Below are 22,787 nucleotides of genomic sequence, written 5' to 3' on the forward strand. Positions count from 1 at the left end.
TATAAACAAACTCACCTCTCAATGATTTTCAATGATTTTGAGCCGGAGGAAATAGCGATTTCATATAAACAAACTCACCTTCCAATGAAAATCATTGAGAGGTGAATTTGTTTATATGAAATCGCTAATTCCTCCGCTCCATATAAATTTTTACATTAGACCATACCTGTAGAGTATACTTTCATTGCTTTCACCAAGCTTTTGAAAGAACAGGTTCAAACACTTGTGAGTTGATCATAGTCTAGCCATAAAATTTTGATGGTTGAGTTGTGAACTTCAACAGTTTTACTTCACGCGTTCTTTTTGAAAAAAAAAATGTTGAAAATGAAAAGCTAATACTGAAAACAGACGAAGCGTTGAGGATCTGTTTCGATCATAAATTTTTCATTAACAAAGTTAAAACAATGAAAAATATAATCAGATTCTCAATGCTTCGTCTGTATTTAACATAACGACATTCAAAATTCAAAATTAAAATGACATGAAACACTCCTATTATTTACCGCTCAGCATAAAACGCATTGCAACCGGTCTAAAACCGTATCACAATGTCAATGAAACCCGCATTCCTACGTAACCTCAAAAGTTTGTGAATACATTTTCGTTTAGTTCTCTATGTATCATCCTTCTAGTCGCTTATAGCACTTTTTCAGTGACGTGTACATTAGCAACATAGACTGCTTCTTGTAACACCGTAAATTTGAACATCACAATACGAAATTAGAAATGGCAGGAAATAAGCCACCGGTGAACGTAAACGATTCGAAAAGAAAAACATTCTTTCGAAATTTAGCTATTGTGGTCATCGTTTTTGTTGTATTCTTTACGTTACCAAGTTTGTGTGGTGCTCATGGAAATCACGGTCATTCACACGATGAGCCTGCGAGCTTTAAATACTCCAAACAGGCGAATGAAGAACTTATAAAAGACGAACATCATCACGATCACGGTCATGTGCACAGCCATGGACATGATGGTCATAGCCATGATCATGCACATAGTCACGACCATAGCCATGGACATAAACATGCTGAAACAAAGCCCAGAGAGTTGGGTTAGTGTGCTTTATCACAAACATGATTGACAGTTCGACTGAATTGCAAATTTTCCTTTGTTTAATAGATATGACCAACATATGGTTGCATTCAATCGGCTCGACATTGTTGATAAGCGCTGCTCCGTTTTTAATTTTGTATTTCATTCCATTGGATAACACGGCCGAAAAACAACCGATGTTGAAGGTTTTATTGGCATTTGCGTCGGGCGGTCTTCTAGGTGATGCCTTTCTTCATCTAATTCCACATGCCGTTTCGCCACACAATCACCACGACGATCATGGTTCTCACGACCACTCACATGAATCGCACGACCATTCACATGAACCGCACAGCCATGCACATGACATGAGCGTTGGACTGTGGGTACTTGCGGGAATTATTACATTCCTAGCTGTCGAGAAAATGGTTCGATTGATGAAGGGCGAGGGTGGTCATGGCCACAGTCATGGACCAGCGAAAAAACCAACTGAAGCGGAAAAGACTGACAAGAAAAAGAGCAGCAACGACAAGAAGGGCAAAACTGCTACACCGAAAAAAACGGAAGAAATCGAAGTTGCCGGCTACTTGAATCTGGCCGCCGATTTCACGCACAACTTTACCGACGGTCTCGCCATTGGTGCTTCGTATCTGGCTGGCAATTACATTGGCATCGTGACAACTGTCACCATTCTACTGCACGAAGTGCCACACGAAATCGGCGATTTTGCCATTCTAATCAAATCGGGATGCTCGAAGCGAAAGGCTATGGCATTGCAATTGTTGACGGCACTCGGTGCATTGGCTGGCACAGTGATTGCATTGTTGGGCAGTAGTGGTGAGGCGTCGCCGTGGGTGTTACCATTTACTGCTGGCGGTTTTATTTACATTGCAACGGTGAGTGTACTGCCGGAATTGTTGGAAGAATCGACAAAATTGGGCCAGTCGCTGAAAGAAATTGCGGCACTGTTGGCCGGTGTTGGTTTAATGGTGATCATTGCGAATTTAGAGTAAGAGAACAGTGTCTCCGAGTAGGTATATTTATGTCGAATTATCTTTTTTTTTGTTTGGTGAATTGAAACAAGATTCGTGTTATCTATTTGCGTGCCTGATGTGTGTGGATAGAGGGAATAATAATTAGGGTGTAACACTTCACAGTTCTAATTAGCGTAATAATTCCTGTGAATATTTGAAATATTCGATTGCGTGAAGATAAAAATTGTTAATAAAAAATCGAGAAATCCTTTAAGAAGAGGAAACATTTATAATGCGAATGGAAGCAAAATGTTTTCCATTGTTTACATTAAAAAAAAAACATTTCGTTCATTGAAAACAACATTGTGTTTTTGTTTGATGAAACTACATGATGGTGACACGTACACGATAAATATAAATACATTCACGCACACACACACCTGATGATTATCTTATCATTTTATTGAGATAGATGTGACACATGGCGCGAATTATATTCATTTATTACACACGTCCGTGTATATCTATCGAAGAGCAATCAAGATAATTGTTTTACCTGTGTTAGACATTAGGCAGGAACGATGTTCGAACGTTTTTAATTGAATTTATCGGAAAATCATCAGATAAGAATGAAATAAGTGCAATGGTAAGTAAGCACGCGATTTTCTAATTTTATCAGATGCGTAGGAAATTTGAAATTGAATCGGATCTCTCAGGCCTCCTACGGTTTAAGTTTTTAGACTATACCACTAGGGTTTTAGGAGATTTTTTTGGAGCTTTCATTCGCTAGGAAGAATATTTTTTTTAACAATCTTTTATCCCACAAAAACCTTAAAAGAGGAAGAGGTGACGCTAGTACAGTAAAAGTTAAACTTCCAAAACATTTGATATCAGTTTTGGTGACGCATGCTGCGCCTCAACGTAATCAATTTTGACCAAGAAAATATGTCAATGAGAAGTCTATCGATGAGATTTTGCAACGAAAGTTTTGCAAAAAAAAATCCGTCACAGAGTGGCAGATGATTATTGTCGTATGAGGGGTTTCCTCAGCATCAGGATGTTTCCGTTACAAATAGATAGATGTGTAAGGCCACTATTTTTGAGATAAATTTCGCATCGGGGAACCTGGCACACAGTGCAAAAAGAACGCACTCTTGAACTACGCAAAAGGTGAACTTACATGCGTAAGTTTAATGCTGCAGATGGGTTTTAGCCCTGTAATCGACCCAATGACTCCTTTTACAAAATGTTGGTATCTAAAAATCGTGTGCGAGTAGTTGAAAAATGTGTTATTTTAGCACCGTGTGCCAGATTACCCCACGCCATAAATTCATCATTTTATATAAGCCCCTATTTCTCTTGTATAAAACTCATATGCAATGGCTAGAAAGTCTCAATTCAGAAAAATTATAGTCACTCAAAGTTACCAAAAATTATTAGAAATTACCAAAAACAATTGTTTTATTTAGATCTAAGAAATGAGGAGCGACGCAAGCTAAATTTTTCATGTTATTTATTTTACCTATCCACTGATTGTATTGATCTTGATCCTGATTTATAGGAGTTTGATGAGATGTTCGAGGTTTCATTTTAGGAGATTTTATGAGATGTGAGAATCTCTCCTATACTTTTAGAGAATACAAAAGCGGCTTGGCACCAAGCTCCATTTTATTAAAATTAAAATTTTAAAAATTCTAGAAAGTTCCAGAATTCGGGAATTCTTGATTTAGCTTAAAAATATAAAAAATAACTTTAACTGGTGAAGCAAGGTGTAAGCATGGGTGTAAGGCTTATTTGAAACAAAGAATAGGTATTGCTTTACAGCGTTCAAATGCAGTTTGTGTTATTGGATGAATTCGGACGGTTGGACAAGATTTGTTATATACTCTGATTGATTTCATAATTTGTTGAATTATTCCTTAGTTAAGTTTATACTTAAGCCTTTCTCTTGTTTCTGTTTCTGTTTCCATGGTTCTGGATTAATATAATGGGGCAATTTTTGTTAAGAACAGAAACCACTCCATGGGTGGAATGTGTTTCATGTTTTGATACAAATTTAGGGTTTAATCAATAAAAATTAAAAAAAAACTTAAAAGGCCATAACAATAAACGGCAGATAAAAAATTTAAAAACGGAGATAAAAAATAGTAAAAGTGGAGATAAACAATCGAAAAATGGAGATAAATAATTAAAAAATGCCGATAAATTAACTAAAACTTGAGATTAAATAACAAGGAACGAAGACAAAAAATTAACAAATTTAATCTCTGATGTTATCTCCTTTTCTGAAATTATTATCTTCACGTTTTAATTTGTTTTATCTCCATTCCATACATTTGTTATCTTCATATCTAGTTATATTATCTCCAAAACTGATTTTATTATCTCCATATACATCGGAGAATGAATGAAAACTAGTTCTGTGTCATCATATGTAATTTGCACGAACTATCTCCGTAAAGTATCAACCAACTTTAAACCTACCAACTTTTTTATAGTCTGGTCGTCGTGACGAAGATTTTTGCGAGTTTTCCAAAGTCGGTAGGTTGGCCAAAAGAACTTACCAACTTGCTGATCGAGCGCGACTAAAAAGTTGATAGCTTTGGCAAAAAGTTGGTAGGTTTAAACCTACCAACTTTGCGAGGTTGATGAATTCTGTAGGGAAGAACTGATATTCTTTACTTTAAATTTTTTGCATAGCACAACAGGCCCATCTGAGGCTTAGGTGCTGGGCTTACACCCTCCCATCTAATCTAATCTAATTTACTTTAAATTTCGTAAATGGATGAATTCCCTAGGAACGGACTAAACGCCTTTACGGCGAGAACAATTACACAGACTAATTAGTAGACGATGCGAGAGAAAAAAAATTAACTCCTAAGTTACCGAAACCGTTCCGACGCCCGGCTCGCATTGCGGCCCTCCGCTTCGCTCCGGGGCAATGGGCCGAATCGCTCGGCGTGTTAAAACTCTTTTTATGTAGCTTCTAACTTTTTGTCAAACATCCTGATTTTTTGCCTTTTTTATAGTATCTCCTTTTTTAAATTTGTTATCTCTGTTTTTAGTTTTTTTATCTCCACTTGGTATCTACGTTTTTAAATTTTTAATCTCTGATGTTATCTCCTTTTCTGAAATTATTATCTTCACTTTTTAATTTATTTTATCTCCATTCCATACATTTCTTATCTCCATTTCTAGTTATAATATCTCCAAAACTCATTTTATTATCTCCGAAATTAGATTTTATTATCTCCAATTTTCTATGGAATTTATCTCCATTTTGGAGTTTCATATCTCTACATCACACTTTTTTATCTCCGCTTATATCTCCTTTTTCCATTTCTGGTGTATCAGGGACTATCACAGTTACTCTAAGTTCTGATCGGCTTTACCAGAATTTTTGATGATTTTTAGATTTCAGAATTCAGGTTAGTTCAGACTCAGCATTTCAGGTTCAGTTGAAGGGACATGGGATCCCTGGCCTATTTCGTATCATACAGATAATGTAAGTATTTTGACATTTGACCATTGGTTTTCTCAATACTGAATTCCGGGCCGGTCTTGTTAGTTTCTTAACATTTTGTAAAAGAAAGAGGTGAAGAAACGTCGAGTTTCTCAAGAACCGTAGGCTCTTAGTTATTTCTACGGGAACTCACCGTTTCTTCAGAAAGCTGTCGATACTTATATTAGTCGTCGAATTTTCAGCGCAATAATTGTCTTGAAAGGAGTAACAGGATTTTGATTCAAAACGCAGCGTTATACGTTATCTTAGTACTTCGGTGGCTTCAAAAAATCCTCAATCTTTCAAGGAGCCACAGAATCAAATTATGTTTCAGAATTAGGTTAGGAAGTTACGCATTCACAAGCTGTTAGTAACTCAATAATGGTCATAGGGTGACGATTATCGTGTTTGCTTTCAAATTTATGATGATAAAGGTGATGATGATAAAAATGTCCCAATCAATGTTACCATAATATTTGCGAGTCACTTGTTGTTTGGTATTCTGTTCTCGGTGATGTTAATCAACATTGTCACAATCGGAATTTCAATAAATAAATTTTTATTCAAAATCGACAACAATAACAAAATTGCACTAAGGACCCAATCACTGTACACTGTACACACTACACTCCCAATTCTTTCAATTGTTTCAAACAATAATCTGCTTGTTGGACTCCATCATCCGATTCAACTTTCTTCGCTGATCGCCACGCGAACGTACAGATTTTCTTTGCTTCGTCTAGTAATCCTTGCTTAATAAACAGTAGTCCCCGATTGGCTTGAAAAATGCCCGAATCGTGCAGTTCCGGAAAATGTTTTGCTAATTCCATGGCCTCGGTAAGGTATACTTCCGCTTGTACGAGGTCATTTGTCTGAAATTTTTAGAAATTTTAGATTTTACGAGGATATTGTATGAGGAGGATGCGTTAACTTACACTTGTGCAGACAACAGCTAAGTTATTCAATAACGTTGCCACTTCCGGATTATTTTTTCCATGGATTTGACAATGAACGTCAAAGGCTTGAGTTAGACAAATTTTGGCCTCGTCAAACTTCCCCTGCAGCATCAACAACTGAGCGTAGCTAATAGAACGTTAAATTCTCTATTTGAGATAACCGAAAGCGATTTTGTGTAAGCCTCACTTGTCTTTCGTAATGCCCCAGAGTTCAAGCAATTCCGAATCATCCTTCGGTTCAACCATTTTTTTGTCCAATTTTTCAATCGTCCATTTGAAACCCTGTTCGGCTGATGCCAGATCTCCCGAATGAAATTTGATTTCCGCAATTTTTGAACTTATGTGCAGCATCTGAAGGGGACAATTTTATCAATAGAATCGTCTGGAGCGAGGGACGAGTGCCCTCGTTGTATGCAACTTTGAGTCGGGTGATAACTTACTTTAATATCGTCTTGTGCATAACCATCGCCTAGTAATCTCTGCATCACCGTCACAAACAACTTTTCAGCTTTTTTAAATTCGCCCCGTTCCATAGCCAAATTGGCCATAATATCGTAAACGTACGTTATACCGTCCTTATTCTGCAAATCCTGTGCCATACGCAAAGCCAAGTGTAACATCTGTTCAGCCTTATGTAGCTCACCACGCTGAATGTATAATATGGACCATTTTATGTTGTTGGCGAGCTTATCTTCGGGAGTCTCTTCATCCTTTGAAAACATTGAAAGGATACCAGCAGCTAGAAGACAGTTTCCTCCTCCTAGTTGTGTGCCTAGTTTTTGATGTTGGATCAGCGGTGATCGACAATTTGTACTGATTGACGACGAAATTGGTTGACAAAATTTCTTTATGACCACTGGATTCAAGCGAAATCTCCTCAAAAAGTGCACCAGAAATTGTGTATTCATTTCACAACTCAGTTAATTATTTCTATGAGTTTAAGCGGTCCGTCTTTAATAATAACATCACCATACTAAGTACCTGACACTTCTTATGTCAAATTGGGATTACGCCATGAATGCGGTAGAATACCGTTTCATATGAGGCGCCAAACTCAAATAAATTGCAAATTTTGTTGTTTGTTCTACAAGTATTTGTGTTGCCCTAACCACCTAACCGCACTAACTAACTAACTATAAAACTACACATTAGTTGGAAGATAACGGGACTGTTGAAATTTAGAAATTCTTTCTACGTTTCTTGGGCATAAATTTTGGAATTTTTTTCGTAATTTGATTCTCGCAGGCACTTTCACTTCGGGCTACTACTCGGGAAATTAAAATCTACCGGCCACGATACTTAAGTTCTATTCTTGGAAATGAGGAAATTGGACGATTGTGGTAATTGTTTTCAGCTTAGCATCGGATCGGTACATTTCACATAAAAAGTCATTGCTCGCGTAAAATATCTTTATGCTTAGTTTCCTCTTACCAAAAAAGTACTCCGTGTGAGAGACAAAATTGAATTTTTTCAATTTTTTCTTTGTTTATTTGCTTGCTCTCTCACGGCTCTCTCACGGGGTACTCACTGCTATACCCTGGAAAATGAGTAATTTCTACACCGACAGGATTATGTGATTACTCCACTTGCTTTGGAGGTCCGGTGAGAAATAGTATTTTTCATGTGTCGGGGCCGAAAATGAGGGAGTTTCGAGATTTTTCTCTCACTTCGTTCGGGCTACAACTCGCGAAATTGCCTAAAAACAATCGTCCAAAACAGATACACAAATAACTATTTCATGTGTCGGGGCCGAAAATGAGGGACAGTGACATTTACTTTCGGCCCAAGGCCTGATTTTTTTTACTTTCGGTCACCATTTGAGGACCGAAAATACAAACTTTCGCAGTATTTGGCACAAAATAGTTATTTGTGTATCTGTTTTGGACGATTGTTTTTAGGCAATTTCGCGAGTTGTAGCCCGAACGAAGTGAGGGCTACATGCGAAAGTGCCTAAAATCAATCGTCCAAAACAGATACACAAATAACTATTTCATGTAAGGGGTCGAAAACCCGAGAAAAATCTCGAAACTCCCTCATGAAAAGAAATTACAACAAGCGAAATTGCCTAAAAACAATCGTCCAAAACAGATACACAAATAACTATTACGTATACCACATTCTCTAGGCTTTTACTCCTACAGCCTATTGTTCAATTTTTGGATTATTATTATTATTTGGAAGACAAATTTGAAAATTAGTCTTACCTAATAAACCAACATCTTGGGCTTGGTTCACAGCCGCAGATGTTGGTAGATACTTGCGTGTAGAAAAAAAACGTTTTTTATCGATGTTAAATTACTGCAGTTTCGTAGTTGCCGAAGCATCCGGTAATAATTAATAGGAATTGAAGGAAATACTAGAAATTAAAAGAATTGAAGGAATTACGAGGAATTGACTTGAAATACGAGAAATTGAAAGGAAACATTCAGCGAATGAACTGTGTATTACAACAAGAATAGCCAAGACCGGAAACCGGTTATTCTTTATTGCATTCTTTTAGTTCTTTCGTTTATCGTATTTCCTTTCATTTACGTTCAATTTCTCGTATTTCCAGTCAATTCGTATTAATTACGAGCGGATGCTACGGATGTGTAATCAATTCATCATCTGACTTCTTACTCCTCGAGGGAGCATAGAGAGTCTACAAATTGTCGCCATCGAATTCGGTTTGGTGCGAGCGCCTTGACTTCCGTCCATTCTTTCTCGGCTTTCCTCGCCTCTTCGACGACTGTTCGTTTCCACGTGATTAATTCTGACTAAGGCATCGATTTACGAAGACTTGTATTTTGTTCTCGATTGTCGATGTCATTTTCCAAGTTTCGCAGCCGTAGAGCAATACTGAGATGCAATTTTATTTGAAGAATTTCAGCTTCAAGTTTCTCGTTAGTTGTGTAGAATTCCAAATATTGTTTAGAGAGATGAAAGCTTGTCGCTCTTTTTGAATCCGACTCTGAACGTCCACATCAGCTCCGCCGTCCTTTGCTAAGAAACTTCCCAGCTCTCAACTTCGCCTATTCTTTCTCCTTCGATTTTCAGGTTACACGGTGCAGTTGTGTTTATGGGCATTTATTTTGTCTTCATGACGTCGAGTCTTCTATTTTATCTTAAATTCCGAAAAGATTGCTCCTAGTGATTGATAACATCCAACTCAAAAAAGAAAACTCTTGAATAACTTAGCATTGTAAACCATCAAATTTTAGTACATAGTGTGGCGACGAGAGTAGATATATCTAACACCAACCGAAGTACAGACCACATTCAATTGAAAACTCCGCTGCAGATAAGACGTAAAAAAAAACATTCCGTGTCCATTTTGTGCAAATTATTGTTTCAACTATGTCCAGTTCACGACGAGGCACTCCATCATCCAAATCAACCATTACATTGGTGAAAAAACCACCAAGTAAGTAAATTTAAACCTGAAAAATTGATTCAACTCTTTATTTCTACGTTGCAAAGACGATCTAAATTTTGCAATTCTAACGGAACGAACGTCCATTTTATAAAGATGCAAAAAAAAAATCTGAATTTGTTCTGGAAGTTTTTGTGAAGCTGTAAAAACGTTTGTTTAATAAAAAGAATTAAAAGGACGAGAGTGCATAAAAGCCAAGGATCTATTTTTGAGGTGGTTACGAGTTAAATAAAGGAAAGGTCTTTGAAACTTTCAATGGCAGAAAGACCACCACGTGCAGGTCTTTGTATGTAATTCAAAGAATGCGAAGCTCATTAACGTTTATGGTCTCGTGATGATCAAGCCTTAACTTTGTATTGACGAAGTTTTAACGTTAAATTAAGGGCGAAGAAATTATCTTTTCGCTCTATTTCTCTCAACATAATTTCGTCACAAAAGTTATCAGGCTGTTTCCACCTACAAAATGAAGAAATCGTTTAATCTGCAACCATTTTTCTCTCGTTTACTTTGCAGTATCTAAATCCAAGCGAGCTGGAGTCATTTTCCCAGTTGTACGTTTGCGCAACAAGATGAAAGCTGGCCAATATGCGAAAAGAATTCAAGTTGGCGGTTCCGTTTACTTGGCCGGCGTGCTCGAGTACTTGACGGCCGAAGTGATGGAATTGGCCGGAAATGCCGCGCGTGACTACAAACGAAAACGAGTGATTCCACGGCACATCTTGCTGGCGGTTAAAAGTGACGCCGAATTAAGTTCGTTACTCAACGACGTAACGTTTTCACAGGGTGGCGTGTTGCCATTCATTCATACCGTGTTGCTACCCAAACGGACTCAACAAAAGAAGTCGCATGGCAGCGAGGAAATGTGATCACATATCGAAAGAAATCAAAGCATTTGTAATGCTGAAAATTTAACTAATTTTTGACACGTGCTATAACCTACCGGTTAATAAAATTTCGTACTATAAATCATTTGTAGTTATCAATACCATGTCCTGAATATCACCGAAAAGAAAAATTCTGAGTGTGAAGAGTAATAAATAATAATACTTAGTCCAGTTACAGCAAAGACGATCATCTAAGCAAAATGAGAAGATGAAGAATGTCTTCATAAATAGGACCTGGGAAAGAGTATTTCTTCTCTACAAGCAAAAAAACTGTTGTCACCCAAACTCGTGTTCTACATGATTCCTAACATCTAGGGTTTTACTGTTTCGTGTTTAGATCTTTCGGTAGTATACAACTGGTAAACAATTGAGCTATTCCAAAGAGATAATTCGTAGAACTATTAGCACCAAAAAGGTAAGTTACGCTATGGAATCTTGTAATATGGGGCACCCGCACCGACATATTCTCATCGGGTGTGTGGTTTTTAAATCTAATTTCCACACTGGAATAACATTTCGACAGCAGCGGGTAATCTTATTTCACCTAGGTATCAAGGACGTAATCTATTATTAAAAAGGAAAATACCGTAATCGTAAGATAACATCTGAAGCTGAAGTTGATCATAAAGCCTATACCTATGGCAATATTCTAGTGGCGCCCTCACTTATTTAGAATATAATTTTCTGTGCACCAAAAATTCATATGGGGCACTGAATCGTTCATATTTTGGTAGCAGCTGCCCTCGTAGGTGTTTAGTATTTCAGAAAATACCGTCATTGCATTGTAATACCGGTCATCGCTTTCTAATTTACGTTCACTGCCTTCGGTTGTTTTTAACCATTTTGTACGAAGGGTTCGGGCGAATAAAGGTAGATAATGAGTAAATAAATGGAAATGCAAGCGAATAATAAGGAAATAATAGGCGAATACTGAGCGAATGGTCGAACGGTGCGACAAGATTTTTCCCCTCGATTTTGTGGAAACTACAGGTTCATCTCGTTTCGAAACTTTCATTATGTTTTTCGAAGAGTCGCATGAATATTGCTAAGAGTAGTGTAGTGGAAAGACAAATGAAACGAAAGAAGTCAAAGATGTCCCTTTTAAATACACTTTTTTAAAGCACGACAAATGAGTCGAATTTGCTGTTTTCTTGAACGTTAATGTCAATAAATGATGATCTCTATCTGCGTAAGATTCTCTTATAGGACATTCGCCGAAAAATGTGTTTTTGTCCAATTAAATTTTTCTATCGATACCACTTAGAGTTAATTGCGTGATATGTTAGCGCTGGTTCGACATCTCACCGCTGTGAATTTTTGCTATAACACTAATAAAAATATGGACCTAGACCTAAATCTTTTTGGGATTGACAGTACGCGACCGAATCTTTTTTAGAATTTAAATTTAATCCCCTCAGGGATTACTTGAACTTATCCCCAAATAATTAATCCCTAGAGGAATTAAATTTTAATCTTTGAGGTCCTAACGTTTGACGCTTGTTTACTATGCGTTGAAACGAAAATCTCATTTTAATCTGATCAAAATGTTATTTGTAGTGCAATAAAAAAAATCTAACCCTTCCTAATTTCACTTCAGAAAAAAAAAATAAAAAAAATTTTCGGATATTGTGTGATGTCTGATATGAGAAGAAGCTTTTTTGTGAATCTGGAATGAGAAATGTTTTTATTAAACAGATTTTTTTTTTTTATTTACCTGACGAGATTTGAACCCGGGACCTCCTGCACTTCAGTCTACGATCTTACCACTGCTGCAATTTGTTCTTAATCCCTACGTGGCTTATTGTGAACCGTTGTTTCAAAGAAACTAATTTCTCGTGGGATTAAAATTGTGATTAAAATGCAAATTGCCAGATGGCAAGATCGTCACTTTAAACCTCGATATTTTTTCATGATTTTCATTTTTATATTCTTCTGTAGTTTCCTTACCATTCTTTATAAGTATTTAACCATTTAAATTCAAAAATGTCTGTTTTCCCATAGTAATGTGAAATTGTTCGCTGCTAAAATTGGCCTTACTGCCATTTTTAATCTAGAATTTCTCTATACTATCTTTAACCATATCCTAATTAACTGGTAGTATCTTTACAAACCGACTTAAAATTTCTATTCTGAGCCTGGTATTGTAAGGCAGAATAAACCATCGGTTGAAACATTTTAACACCAAATAAATGTCCGTTTCAATTAATTTTTCTCACATAACCATATCTTGTTCGTAAATCGTCTTCGAACTAAATTAACACAAAAGTGTGATTTCAAGACGATTAAATTATGGACGGAAAATTCTAAGCATCATTCAATCCTCAATATTATTGTATAGTCCTACTTTTAATCCCTGAAAGAATTACATTTTTTCAATTTCTGGCGAAGATTAAAAATCTAATCCCGAAAGAATTACTTTTTGAAAGTAATCCCCTCGGACCTAAAAATTGTAATCCCATATTTTTATCTGTGAAAAGTTCCAAGTATCCCAGAAGTTGACAAGCTCACTAAGTGATCCATAGAAAGACTGCGAAGATATACAAGATTTCGTATGTAACATTCAATGAAAGTAAATAGATAGGTATGGCCAAACGTTCAAATTTGTTCTAGCCGGAGCACATACGGATTTGCATGGCGCCACCTCAAACGAACTCATTTCTAGTGCAAATTTCCACTAGAAATGAGTTCCTTTGAGGTGGTGCCATGCAAATCCGTATGTGCTCCGACTTGTATAAACTGGCCATACCTACTTATCTACTTTCATTGGTAACATTAACCGATACTTTCCACAAATTTGGGGGACTTTTCACAAATGAGTTGTATGCAGCCCTCGAAGGATCAAACAGGAACGTCTTATGGTTCTATGAATCTACAGAATATTACTAGTCCTGGATTCGATTAAATATCCGATTATAGTCTCTTGTAGTAGGCTTGTGATGTAGGTCGGGCCTTTTTCGGGTAAATTCTAACGTGTTGAGGATCCCAAAAATATGTCATTTTTAGATAGATTTGGGTGGAGGAGAGGCCCTGAAAAAGGCTTCACGATTTAATTGATGACTGCGTAGCACAAAGCACGTGACCTGAGTACATCGATCAGAAATGATTGACCCAAAAATCTAAGGTGAGCACACCACTCTCTCTATCTATCTCTCTCAGTACCAGTAGTCGGGCACCCTTTGTTCTTTCATTGATGCACGTTTCGCACGTTTATTCATTTTTTTTTTAATGTGACTGAAATCATTGGAGAGACTTTCGTTGTTTTTATTCTATTTTTTATTAAACTTTCATCAGTTCAAAATTATAATGAGTTAATTGTATGATTACTGCTTGCCGAATGAATGCAATTTTAAACGACAGACAAATTAACAGTAAAAGAAAAACGTTTCCGTTCATTAATTAATTTAAATTCTAAATAATTAGAGCATATACTCTTCTAATAAATACAAGTTACATACAAGCTATATTTACGAAGGAAAATCATTTGCATTTTCATTTCAACTTTTCTTTTTACATAAAATTCAGTTCCACAGACAAGAAAAATAAATTTCTAATTAAATTGATCTTGATTTCGAATCAATCATCGGCATCGGATGGTCGTTCAGAACTCCCTCTCTGTTCGGTCAGTCGAACAGTTCGTATTTCTGGGAACTTTTGTGGGTTCATGCCATTGCGCGTGTTTGCATTCGATTAAAATTATATTTTCGGGACGCGCCAATCAAAATATTTTTGTTTTAGTAATTACGGGAGCCTTAGAACTACTACTGAAAGTACATTGAAAACATACCAGATTGCTAGCGGGATCAAAAACTATTTCTTTCTATATTAGCCCACATATCGTACGCATGCACACACACACACTCACACTGTATCTATACATTCAGTCCAATATCATTTTTGGCATTATCATCGGAGCTGATTTTCTCCACATTAACATCGTCAAAACACTCGTCGGATATCTGTAGGGGCTGTGTCGTCGGTTCAGTCGATGGAGCTATGCTAGGTAAATCGATTTGTACTTCCATTGATGGCGACGGTGCTGCTATGGGAGATGACGACAGACTCGATGATGACATACTGTTGTTGGTACTAAATTTCGATGGGTAGAATTTCGGTGTAGTACGACCTTCGGCTGAATCGGGACTAGGACACATTAGCGACGGTGATCGACAAATAGGCGAAGATCTAAAATTGATATATGAAAAGGAAGTGTTAGCTGGTGCAGCTCTGGTTTGGGAAGTAAATTTTAAGCAGACTGCGTACCGATCGGTAAAAACTTTCTTGAATGGTGGCGGTGAGTAGCTATTCGAATAATTGTCATCCAATTCGAATTTCCTTTTCACCGGCCCGAGAGAGCTAGGACGCATTGCTATCGGTGACATTGAACGACGGGTGGCGAATGTTCGTCGAGTGGGTGACGGCGATAGACCGAATGGCGGCAAACGAATTGCATTACGATTGCTTGTAGATCTGAAATAGAAGAAGGAAAAACTCAAAAATTTGGAACTGTTGATCTTGACTTGATTTCAATCAGGTTTTATCAAGTCAGGCTCTGGCCAACCTAAAAATTTCTACCCAACCGACCTGAAATTACCAGATCTAAAATAAAAATTTCGAGTTCAGGGTCATTAAGGTTCAACATCGGGGTTCGCATATCAAGTTTAGGTCAGGCCCTGACCTATTCCGAGCATTAACAGAGTGAATAATTTCAAAGTAAATGTGTACACTTACGTAGGCGACGGGCTGGACGAACCAATGCCTCCGGTTAATGGTAAATTCACATGCAAAGTATTAGTGAGCGAATTAGACAGCTCGGGATCACTTTTTATTGACCAGCTGTCCGTATCATCCAGTAATAGGGACTCACAGCTTTGTGATATCTGTAAAGCAGAGTGCAACTCATTTTCGTGTGTCACTTCACGTGTATTAATATCGGCAGATTCTTCTTGTCTCAGCTGGGATACACGATGAATCAATCGTGGACCGGCCAGACCACTATAACTTGCTGAATAGCGACGCGTTCTCGAAAATATGCTTAATGTGGCTGGTAGTGGACTGGCATCCCTGGAAGAAGTGGTAATGATTTTTATTTAAATAATTAGGTTCAACTATGTCATGTCATGTCTGTTGTCAGTAGCGGGGACAAAAATAAAAGTTGATCTCTGACTATATGTCCTTTTACATGGCAAGTTTCAACCAGCTCTTATGAAGTGAAAGATTTTGTTCAGAACGTTCTGATAAAACTGACGGAGACGGATGCTTTCCGTATTCATATTAAATCTTGAGTATGGTTATCGAGAATCAAGATGGTAAATTTGATGCTATTCCGAAGTCGGAGTCGGAATTTTTTGAAGAATTTTGATTTCCGAATAATCGGACCCTAACCAAAGACTGTCTCTCAATACTTCATTGTCGGAAGAATCATTTTCATTACAGAATTCTCAATAGATCAGAATAGTTTTTCACAGTTCCTCAGGAACTCGCAATCTCAAGAAGTGGTAATTCAACACAAATCTTTATTGTCAAACGAAGAACACCGAAAAGAACATTTCTTCGGTATACATTGCATAGGAAGCAATATTATCATGTCTATGTTCTTCTAAATTCAGAATTTAATTAGTCATTGAAAGGACATGGACTTTGGTTCGATGAACTCATGACTTGTGTTCTATTCGAAATTCGAAAAACGTAGTTCGCAATACAGTTTTGCAACAAAATTGAAAGAAAAAGGCGAAACTTTAATGTAAATTCAATCCGGTCAGTCCATTTACATACAAAATTACTAATAGAAACAAACATGGACATATAAAGTCAAAAAGATCACAACAAAAAATAATTTTCTACATTTTTGAAGTCTTACCGAGCCACAGGAGAATTGGTTGATTGATTGGAAGTTGAAGTCATCGTAAATTGCCTATTTTCTACAGTTCAGTCAGCAAATTAAACAATTAGTCTTTTCTCATGATTTACACATCTAAACCAAATAATAGCCAAGGAAAATTTACGAATTTCGGTCGGAAAAACCATATGCAGACAAGAACGTCAATATTTAATCCTTGGCCGACTATCAAATACATACAAAAAAAAATCACTTCTCTGTTGCAAATGGAAGTCTGACTTTAAAACACGTATTTTCAAGCAATAAATTCACAGTTCAGATGCACTATACAGTTTCGAATCGGTTCGAATCGATTTCAGCACAGTCTTCTTTGTTTAAATTTAATTGAAATTCGTAATTTTTCATCGATTTATTGATCAGATTTTACGATTTTTAACATGACAATATCGAGAGGGTCGATTGGGAAAATTGACAAATGTTTGGTTAAAAATACGCTCAATGTAAACGAAAAAATGGCCAGATCATTATACGAAAGTGTCAAGTTTGAAATTCAGTAGTGGCGCGTATGGATGAACCGCTCACAGATGGATATAATGTTCGCATCTTCTAGAGATTTTCTTACGTTTTCTCAGTATTTTGTTTCATTATAATTTTGGAAAGGCAAGTACGAGATTAAGTATATGGCGTAAGGACCTTGTCCAAGTTATAACGTCACAGTGCACGGAGAAAGGCCTTAGGTGAAATGAAACTTTGATTGATTGTCGTCCATAGTCATGTCATAGTAGAATTGATAAGGGAGCATTTAATACCGAATGAGATTTAAATTTTACAAAAATGAAAATCTTAAAGAGCCCATTCGGCTCTTCGCCCGACTCAGATAAAAGACACTTTGGGAATCCACCGAATTCCTAGTATGGCCAGTCCGACACGAAAAATGCCAAGGCCGCAGTTCTTGCACTAAATGGACCAAAGAAGTTATGAAGACTGATAGGTGCTGGGTACTTCCGTACATATAACTTCCTTTATATGGACAATTAATTAAGTCCATTTAATCCATTTAAGTCCAAGAAGTGAGGGAAGCATACAGCATACCACCAATTACATATTAAATCGGTTAGTTAGTGGCGTGGGGTAATTTGGCACACTGTGCTAAAACAACGCATTTTTCAACTACGTAAAAGGTGAACTCGCATACGATTTTTCGATACCAAAATTTTGTAAAAGGTGTCATCACGGCAGAGTAAAATAAACCAGGCAGGAGCGGTTCATTTTGAACACTGACATAAATTGAAAAATTTTATTCGCAAAAAATGTTGGGCTACTAGATTATTCAGGTCGCTAGTCAAATCAGCGCTCCTGCCTGGTTAACTTTATTCTGTCAAGGTGTCATTAAGTCGTTGACATGGCTAAAAAGCATTTGCAGCAATAAACTTGCGTGGCCCAGTTCACCTTTTACGTACTTTAAAAGTGCGTTCTTTTGGCATCGTGTGCCAGATTCCCCGATACCTAGTTAGTTTCGATTAATTGATAAAAATGGTTTTACTTCCGTAACTTTAACATTCGTTTTGCTATATAAGTCAGCATTAGAAAGATTTCATCGCTTTTTTGTCATCACTGTCGGTATCGGTAACAAATGATATATTTAAAGCCTTTGGTATTTGTTAACTTTCTTAGACCTAGCATATTCAAACCGCTGAGACCTGAGACAAGGCAAACTGAATTCAATCATTTTTCCTTTATAAATTAAGAGGTCATTGGTGCATGATCCTTGCACTTGCACTTATGCACTTGTTGAACCACTGTCAACACTGCATAGTACATAAGGCTACTCAAAACACACTCATAGAGTCCAATTTCTGTCCTTTTTCTTAATTTAGATACAACGAAGCTTGATTGCATTGAACTTTAATTTGAAATTTCTTATGCGTTGTTATGCCGCCAGTTAATCTTGATGCGTTACTTATCGCAATTTCTCTCACCATAATAATAATAAGTTTGTGGTGGACGATTAAAGTAAAATTGGTGGTTTCTGCATTGAAACTTATATCGACAATTTATTTTTAAATTTGTCTTTATCTTATAACAGCACCTGTTTTAGAGCAATCATTTCACTATCATTCTTATCAATACACATATAACAACAGCAGTACAGCTGTGCATCTGAATTATACTATAGTCATGTAACCGATTAAGTTCAGTGTTCGTTTAGTTTGCGAAGTGTTAGCTGTCTAGATAGTCGATTATAGTCCAAGTGACTCTATCCGGTTAAAAGGTTTTTTTCGCGACTATGGCAGCAACATCAGGAGATGATTTTTTCGATGTTATAATTTCCGTGGTAATTAGCCTTCTGGCATGGCCCGTCACTTACTTCGTAGACCAGACCGTAATAAATTTAGACGAAGATGTGAGTAGATATTAGCTGTAATTTTTTTAATAAGTGAGAAAGGACATAACTATACACAAAAGCAATATTTTTCTCCTTGTGAGGAAAAGTCAAGTTTAAGGATATAATGATCCTTTGTTCCTTCTCCCATTCATAATGTAAATCATGTAAGGCAGCATGATGTTGCATTTAAACCGAAAAATATTACATATCTGTCTAAGTGAAGGTTTAAGTGGTAACAACGATAAAAATAAACGATTAGCTATGGTCGGTGTTTTCTTATGTATAGGAGAGCTACTGAAGTCACAGATTTAATGATTTTATTACTTAAGACTAAGATGACATGGAGTGGATCTCCTCCGAAAAAACCACGATGTATAGCGTAATCCGAATATGGTGTTTATATAAAAGTTTTTGTCTGCTACCTGAAGCTCTTATCTCCGAAATTTTTAAAGTAAATCAAGTGTGGAGGTGATGTCAAATATAACCGAATCAGATGCGCGTTTCCACGATAGTTTGATACAAACGCCATCACCTCTACACAAAAATACCTTGAAAATGTCATCGTATTATATTAATTTATGTAATTAGTCATTTGAAATGGACCTGGTTGGCAGCACTGAGGTGTGTTTTGATAAATCTATCTCAGTGCTGTCAGCCGGTTCCTTTCAAATGACTATGTAACCAGCAGTTGGTAAATATCTTGACAATTCCATAAAACTCTTAATTGGTTATTTATGACACTTTATTAACGCAGGCCGTGTCTCATAATATACATCGTGAGCTTAATATTTCATTTTTTACGCTTTGGTCAAATATCTCTGTTAAAAAAGAAATCATTTTATTCACATAAAATACAAATAAAGCTGCTGCCCTCGAAGGTTGCTTTGTTACACAGGGTCTTGATCTTATTACGAACATCTAGTCGCGTTAATTACTTCGGTTCATGTCATTTGAATATTATTGTTTTAGAAATCGTCTTTATCAAAACGACCCTAATACGGGTCGTCAGCATTTTCGACGATAACAATAAATTCCATCATTAACAGTAACACTTATTGTAATGACCACCACCGAAAAATCAACAATTGTGAATGCATAGTACGCATTGCATACGAATGGAAGAATGAACTTTCTATTAATTTTGTGATAATTTTTGGGTCAATTCTACATGTCGCAATAATGAAATATTGGTCCAACCCTATTCTTTAAATAATTATCACAAAATAAGTAGAAAGTTCATTCATCGATTCGTATGCATACACAATGGTCGATTTTTCGGTGACGGTCATTACAGTAAGTGTTACTGTTATTAATCGGTGAAATTTATTGTTGTCGGTGAAAATGCTGACTACCCCTATTAGTAAGAGATTATAGGAATTGTTATTGTGAATACCACAAATAATATCAGCGATGTTTAATCCTGGGAGTCGGCCTTTTTAGCTCCAAATTTCGAAAAACAAATCATGCGATGTTAATGCATAGAACCGTTAATCAAAAAACAAACGATAAAATTCGTAATGTAAAGAATCAAGTATCGAAAAGCATTGTGGCGTCTCTACAGGCAAACAGAGAAATACTATGTGCTCACTGTTCGAATGGGTGAATCTCACTAGTTGGGTCCCTTGTGTCAATCCGCTCGCTTTATGTTTTTCATGATTGGGAAAGTTGAGGTTATGGCTCTGCGGATCCTATCGTTCGTTTTCAGCTTGTCAAAAATCGTTTTTACAGTACGATGGAACAGACCTATTTTGAGGATATTCTTTCGTTAAGACGGAGTCATGATTACTCGGTGTTCAGCATTATGCACACGCACGCATGTTTCAAAATTTGAAGGCTTTTAGACATACGACTGTTAGTGCTAGGAGTAGTGCTATGATGAAATGCTTCAGCTAACTAAATGACTTTTTTTGGATTTTGTTTTTTCTTAGAAACATACACTGGTTCTCATGAGTATTGGTTTTGTTATACTAGTTGGTACCGGTGTTGTCGTCAAATACTTTAACAAGCAGAAGGACTGGATGAAATATGGTAAAGACTTCGAAATGAAAAAATTTTCTGACAAAAACTAACGAACAAAAATTTTATTTCGAAAGTATTCATCGTGTTCGCCTTCACTGCTGTTATTGATTTAATAATCGGTCTCGAGTTGAAGGGCTGGATTAGCGGTTTCATGTCACTGTATCTATCGATCGGTGAACCATATTTGAGTTCACCGTGGGGCTGTGCAATAGTGATCTTCGATGGAACATTTTTCTATGTCATGTATCTTATGCTTATTCACAACATGTCTAACAAGTGAGGCATTGCTAGGAACGTTATTGAAAAGCTCCATTCAAATGTGTTCTAACTCAATTTTGCAGTAAGTCATGGCGAAGCGTTGGTATTTACTGGGTAAGTGGAATAGTTAACTCGATGATAGTTCTACTATTTGGCGTCGCGTCGGGAAAACATTCACCGACATTTTGTACTTTTCTAAATGTACCATACGCAGTGTTTCCGGTTGTCGTTGGGATAAGGTAAGTTACAATGATACTTCCGGTCATCAAACGGCAACGGACGGATTGCGTTCAACTCAATCTACCGTTCACAATCAACCTTTTGCTCATTTCCAGATTATTTTCTAAAGAAAAAGATATAAGCTGGAACGTGGATCGTTTAAGATCGAATGGAGTACTGGCTGACATAGCCGTTTCGATTGGCTTAGTTTATTCCATCTGGGTCGTATTTGCTAAAGGAATGCTGTCGATTGGGTCCCAATTTAGAATATTTCAAGATTTACTAAGTCATGAGCGAGCACTTCTAGACGTAAATCCGGCCCCATTTGCAATAATTCAGAGTGTAGTATCTCTGCTCTACGCTCTGCCGATTCTAATAGTTTCACTGGTGTACATTTTTCGGCAACGGAAGCCACAGTTTGTTTGGGATTTGGCTTTAATTAATGGAGGTTTGCTGTTACAGGCTCAATTTAGTTTTATCTTAACTGCACTCGATTCTGAAACTTCGGCAACGTTAAGAAGTGATCCGTTGGACCTGATGTTTTGGTTGAATAATTTAATTTTATTGTTAGCACCACAGGCATTTCTTTGGAGTTTATATAAGAGTAATGTTCGAAATGTTGCTAGTAGTAAGCAAGTGAAGAAGAATAAATAAAGAAATAAAATGTTTTCGTTTTCTTTTTGAATCTAGGTCAACATTACTAAAGGAACTACTCAACCGATTTTCATAAACTTCCTTTTCCCTGAAACCTAGAACTATTTCTGATTTAGGCCTAATATATGAAGTCGATCCGACTGTTGGCTTGAAATGTATGATCATCAAAAGATCCATTGTTAACAAGTACCACTGATGCGCTGGAGGGTGAAGCGACATGAATCGAAAAGGGTTTCAAATTTATGAATCAACTTCTCTAAAATGTTAAAAAAACATTTCCTTGATTTGAGTAACCAAAACGTGCTCCTGTGAGCGCTCTCATGCGAACATTGGACGTGAGGACTTTGGCTTGATCGTGAGTCAGGCCCTAATCACTCTTTTCGTTCTCCTTGATTTCATTCAAAACAAACGTCTTTATTCAGCAATTTTTACTTAAAGTCCACCCTTTTGACAGTCATGTGTGCTCTGAATGATATCAGTGTAGGGCACATCACTCTGGTCTACTGTTTCCTTATGTACTGCAAAGTATTTTCTGTGGTAACTAACTCATAACCGTCGTTCGATCTGTGTGGTCGGACTAACTACTTTATCATCTTTCATCAATTACCTTTTTCACTCACTTTACCTTTTCGCATCCTGTTACGCTATGTAC

General features: G+C 36.8%; 5 protein-coding genes across 5 annotated transcripts; 3 read left to right on the top strand and 2 right to left on the bottom strand.

Annotated features, from left to right (window-relative positions):
- Positions 1 to 552: 552 nt before the first annotated feature.
- LOC119085413 (protein catecholamines up) lies at positions 553 to 2,368 on the top strand. The gene is made up of 2 exons (XM_037195823.1): positions 553 to 1,054; positions 1,123 to 2,368. The coding sequence occupies exons 1-2, from the start codon at positions 727 to 729 to the stop codon at positions 2,046 to 2,048; spliced, it is 1,254 nt and encodes a 417-aa protein (XP_037051718.1). The 5' UTR covers positions 553 to 726; the 3' UTR covers positions 2,049 to 2,368.
- A 3,675-nt stretch (positions 2,369 to 6,043) lies between these two features.
- LOC119085428 (tetratricopeptide repeat protein 19 homolog, mitochondrial) lies at positions 6,044 to 7,460 on the bottom strand. Its single transcript, XM_037195843.1, has 4 exons — positions 6,908 to 7,460; positions 6,655 to 6,818; positions 6,447 to 6,594; positions 6,044 to 6,383 (listed from the first exon to the last, which is right to left on the bottom strand). Exons 1-4 carry the CDS (start codon positions 7,373 to 7,375, stop codon positions 6,135 to 6,137), a joined length of 1,029 nt encoding a protein of 342 aa, XP_037051738.1. The 5' UTR covers positions 7,376 to 7,460; the 3' UTR covers positions 6,044 to 6,134.
- Positions 7,461 to 9,710: 2,250 nt separating this feature from the next.
- Positions 9,711 to 10,845, top strand: LOC119085448 (histone H2A, sperm-like). Its single transcript, XM_037195869.1, has 2 exons — positions 9,711 to 9,870; positions 10,393 to 10,845. The coding sequence occupies exons 1-2, from the start codon at positions 9,804 to 9,806 to the stop codon at positions 10,743 to 10,745; spliced, it is 420 nt and encodes a 139-aa protein (XP_037051764.1). The 5' UTR covers positions 9,711 to 9,803; the 3' UTR covers positions 10,746 to 10,845.
- Positions 10,846 to 14,018: 3,173 nt separating this feature from the next.
- LOC119085436 (protein FAM122A) lies at positions 14,019 to 17,109 on the bottom strand. The gene is made up of 4 exons (XM_037195854.1): positions 16,621 to 17,109; positions 15,492 to 15,824; positions 15,024 to 15,230; positions 14,019 to 14,945 (listed from the first exon to the last, which is right to left on the bottom strand). The coding sequence occupies exons 1-4, from the start codon at positions 16,662 to 16,664 to the stop codon at positions 14,633 to 14,635; spliced, it is 897 nt and encodes a 298-aa protein (XP_037051749.1). The 5' UTR covers positions 16,665 to 17,109; the 3' UTR covers positions 14,019 to 14,632.
- Positions 17,110 to 18,746: 1,637 nt separating this feature from the next.
- Positions 18,747 to 22,155, top strand: LOC119085424 (transmembrane 6 superfamily member 1-like). Its single transcript, XM_037195838.1, has 5 exons — positions 18,747 to 19,003; positions 20,914 to 21,013; positions 21,079 to 21,280; positions 21,346 to 21,501; positions 21,598 to 22,155. Exons 1-5 carry the CDS (start codon positions 18,887 to 18,889, stop codon positions 22,133 to 22,135), a joined length of 1,113 nt encoding a protein of 370 aa, XP_037051733.1. The 5' UTR covers positions 18,747 to 18,886; the 3' UTR covers positions 22,136 to 22,155.
- Positions 22,156 to 22,787: the final 632 nt, after the last annotated feature.

Source organism: Bradysia coprophila, unplaced genomic scaffold (assembly GCF_014529535.1).
Source record: "Bradysia coprophila strain Holo2 unplaced genomic scaffold, BU_Bcop_v1 contig_94, whole genome shotgun sequence".
Taxonomy (NCBI): domain Eukaryota; kingdom Metazoa; phylum Arthropoda; class Insecta; order Diptera; family Sciaridae; genus Bradysia; species Bradysia coprophila.